The sequence below is a fragment of the Trachymyrmex cornetzi genome, unplaced genomic scaffold (assembly GCF_001594075.2).
Source record: "Trachymyrmex cornetzi isolate Tcor2-1 unplaced genomic scaffold, Tcor1.1 scaffold287, whole genome shotgun sequence".
Classification (NCBI taxonomy): Eukaryota; Metazoa; Arthropoda; class Insecta; order Hymenoptera; family Formicidae; genus Trachymyrmex; species Trachymyrmex cornetzi.
The window spans coordinates 58,849-63,355 of NW_017297556.1; the positions used below are offsets into that span (position 1 = coordinate 58,849).

At 27.4% G+C, this 4,507-nt stretch overlaps 1 protein-coding gene across 1 annotated transcript in view; it reads right to left on the reverse strand.

The window, feature by feature from the left end:
* LOC108762269 (serine protease snake) overlaps window positions 1-3,063 on the reverse strand; it is a 6,307-nt gene extending 3,244 nt beyond the window's left edge. Inside the window, exons 1-3 of the mRNA XM_018509202.1 lie at window positions 2,949-3,063; window positions 1,484-1,555; window positions 1,007-1,268 (exon numbers count right to left, since the gene is read on the reverse strand). Coding sequence (XP_018364704.1) covers window positions 1,007-1,268; window positions 1,484-1,555; window positions 2,949-3,015 — 401 coding nt within the window. The 5' untranslated portion in view covers window positions 3,016-3,063. The remainder of the gene's footprint in view (window positions 1-1,006; window positions 1,269-1,483; window positions 1,556-2,948) is intronic.
* Between the last annotated feature and the right edge of the window lie 1,444 nt (window positions 3,064-4,507).

Below are 4,507 nucleotides of genomic sequence, written 5' to 3' on the forward strand. Positions count from 1 at the left end.
GCTTGAAACCATACAACTTTGCTATTGGACATTTTCTCCAAAATGCATTCTAACTGAAGATATTAGGGGGGTCCGATACTTTTCGATGACCCTGTATAGTAATTCAAGATTAAATTATTTAAGGATTTAAGGAGGTTGTAAGGGCATAAAACACATATATTAATATTTTCGCTTTAAACAAACTACATACATGTGAAAGTTGTGTTCATAATATTCTGATTTTATTGAGCAACACATTTTTATAGGTTATTTATTTTATTTGTTATTAGTTTTATTGTTATAAACAAAAATTGTTAAAATAATAAGAAAAATCTAAATGTTTTTATATAAATATATTAAGTACTAAACATGACTTATGCAAAGTTCATTGAGAATCACCATTAGTTTATAACAAATAACAAATTTTATTTATTTACTGAACAATTAATGTCTGCATCTCAAGATAACTTTACAAAAATATTGTTGAATTCCTAGAGTATTTATATAAAAAAATTGAGATTTTTACCATTATTTTATAATACATTTTCATATATTTATATTAGAGTAGAAATTAAAAAAATATTACTACTTATTTAAATAACTTTTGATGGTCAATTGTTTCTATTTTTTTTTGTATTATTATTAAATGAAATTTAGAATAGTCTGTAATTTTTTCAAGTAGTTCTTAACATATTGCATTTGCCTTACAACCTCCTTAAACAATGAAGATCCAACTTTGACTATTATAGGCCTTTTAATTTCTAGTACTGATTGTATTCTCACATATGCGGTCTAAAATAAAGATTCTTAATATTGTTTGCAAAATCAAGTAGACTTTTAAAATTTCATAATTTTTTCTCGAGATGTATAATATGCTGAAAAATACTACAGCATTAATCTGAAAAAGTATTGTCAAATTTTGAGATTTTATCGTTACTTTCAATAAAATGACTATCAAAAAAATAAAAAAAATTTTTTCATCAATATTCTTAATATAGTTTAATGCAAAAGAAGTACTAAAATTTACTCTGTTCCATGAGTGCAATGCGCAGCGGAAATCACCCAGTTATGTGAAATTAGCGTGCCACCGCACATTAAGACGAACTCGTTGGCATTACGTTTGCCCAGGGCGACCATGTGTGGGAACTCATCGACTTGCGCCTCGGTACCACCAACCACCAAACGATTCGTACTCCCGCAAGAATGAACTATCTTGCGCACGTCTGATGAAGCGGTTGGAGACATTATAAAAGACGTACCCGCAATTTCGCCTACATATTCCTCGCATTCTGAAATTTATTTTATGGATGTCATTATGATTTATGTTGGTTACATAAAGATGTGTTGAAATCTATATATAATAAGGAAATAGAATCAATCAGTCAAATGCCTGTTAGATGGATATTTATAAATGTTTAAATACGTATATTTTTAGATTTTTATATCTGTAAATGTTTTTCTAGCATATATGAATTCTTAAAATACATAATATCAATTTATTTACTAAGTTCTGATATTGGTGTCACTGGTTTCATCTTAAGAGATAGCAAATCCTCTAATGACGGTAGGCGTGAAACTGGAAAATAAATTTTTGTAAAAGTAGAAGTACAAGAAATTATAAAATTATTATCAGACGCTGGCGCATTACATATTAATACATGAGGTATTATTGTAAAATATGTTAACGTACGATAAAGTGATAGTAGTGTGTATAAAGATTTGTGTAACAGGTTGTGAACTAGAAGATTCTACGTCAACTTTGTATATGGGTTTTAAGGTTCAAAAAGGGATTGTTATTTATTAGGAATATTAATTCTTAGGAAAAATATTAAAATTTATTATTAGAAAATATTAAATTGGAAGTTTTGTGATACAACTTGGCAAGAATGAATTTCTATTTTTGTTGCCGTTTGATGATTGCAAGAAAAAATTGTTTTGAATATTGGAACAATTTATAAACGATTGGTGAAAAGAATCAGTTGCAATGCCTGAATTAACAGTCGAATATTGTTTGAGTTTCTTTCCTTCTTCAAAAAAATCATCATTATCTAAAAAATATATAAAGCCTATATTTAGTTGATACAGCTAGATATTTTCATAAGCATATGTCATTTTATACGTATATGTATGTATAATCTCGTTAACATTATCTTACCTGATATATAATATTACATAAAAAATTTTTCATGTATGAATATGTATAAATATGTATAAACATACACAAATATTAATATAAACATGTATAATCATATATGAAATATGTCCATACATATTCATAAATATCCCCCTTCTTTGTAAAATTACTTTTTAATGCATAATAGAAATAATAATAGTAATGTGAACACATTAAAAATAATTAAAAGAATAATTTTTATACTACTTGTTTTAAGAAAAATAAAGTTTGAATAAAGATAAAAAAATTACTTATGTATAATTATATATAAAAGTATGCATAATTGTGTATAAGCAATTTTTTTATATTTTCCAAAATTTTTTTTTTTAATAAACAATGCGAAAATTATCCCTTTAATTATTTTTTATATTTTCACATTACTATTATTATTTCTATTATATTAAAAAGTAATTTTACAAAAGAAGGAGAGATGTATGAACATATTTGAACATATTTCATTTATGATTTTACACATTTATGAATATTTATATATGTTTATACATATTTATACATATTTATGCATGAACAATTTTATATGTATGCAAAAGTTCATGGAATCACAGTTAGATGTTATTAGAATTAATGTAAAATTTATATTACTATCGAACAAATATTTATTTTTATATATATTTGTTTTGTACGGATTTTATTTGGATTTAATAATAAAGTCTGTAAATAACAATCACCACAACGATCACGATAACGCAATAATGGTATTTTACAATGCAAAATGATTCACACAATAGGCTCTTAGTGATAAATAACACTTGAAACAACAATCGTGAATTCTTCCTACCTGTGGACCAAACGGAAACCGCATCAAGGATTACGAAGATTGCAACTAGGCCAAAACAAAAATTCATTACTAAAGAAAGACGTATGAGAGATACATACGAATATCGAATATTTAATGTCAAGGCAATCTAACGACAGAAACAAGTTGCTGTAAGGATTAATAGTTGTGGAATCCGCTTCTCTCTCTCTCTCTCTCTCTCTCTCTCTCTCTCTCTCATATCTCCCTCCTAATTGTACAGAGAATAAAATAAAGTAGTAAGTACACACTGTTCATCTTCGATCAACGTTTGATTGGTTAGTTCGGAGTAACAAAAAGATATACTGACAAAACAGGAAAAAGACAAACCAGTCTGGTATTACCAATCAATATGCAAAAATAGAAATAAATATGTATATACAGGGTGTCCTGTAAGTTTTTGCCAAGCGCTTTTGTGCAGACAGAGCGGACTAAATTGAATCGAAAAATCCTCTAATACTTTGCAATTTTCGCAATAATTAACAAGATATTAATTACTAAAAATTGCCGAATATTGGTCTTCAATAATTTTTTACTCAAATATTATCAACTTTACGGAAAAACTGCAAGATACAAAAATCATTAATTTTCTTCTCATAAAGTTCTGAGAATTTTTTCAGAATTTTTTATCATCTTTTTAGTACTCCATTTTCTTATTTTTATCAACATGAGAAAATACGATATTAAAAAATTCTGAAAATATTCTCAGAATTTTATGAGAAGAAAATAAACAATTTTTGTCTCGCTGTTTTTCTGTTGATAATATTTAAGTAAAAAATTATTGAAGATCAATATTCAGCGATTTTTTAGCAATTACCTTGTAACACAGAACATTGGCTATACATTGACTAAGATTGGCTAAATATTGGTTATATTGAGAATACATTGGCCAAGATTTCCCAATGTAATGCCAATATAAGCTATATAATAAATGTCAATGTATAGCCAATATTGCATATCGATCATTATGCAATATTGGCTCTACATTGGTGATACATTGGCCAATATTTCCCAATGCAATGCCATTATTGACTATATAATAGATGCCAATGTATAGCCAATATTGCATATCAGTCGTTACACAATATTGACTCTACATTGGCGATACATTGGCCAATATTTCCCAATGTAATGCCAATATTGACTATACAGGGTGACTCATTTTAACTTAAGACAGCCAAATAACTCGAAACATCGCGATTAAATAAAAAATGTTTAAAACACTTCATTTTCAAGGTTATTTGAAGGTCTACTTTCAATTTTCAAATAGAAACCCATATTTTTGATCCCGGATTTTGAAAGAGCGTAAAATTTTACGTCCAGATGAACTTCCATGTTATGGGTCAAAGTTGACCATAGAGGTCATTTCAAAGACAAATTCCTAATCGAAGCAGAAAACCAAAAAATCTTAATTTTTCCCGGATAGTGTTTGTGAGAAAAATTGTTGGATGTCGAGGGGAGATCAAACCATGACAATGTCCTTGAACCTATATTTTCATGACCATTTCAAGGTCAAGTGGGGATTTTTAATAAAACAAAATTCG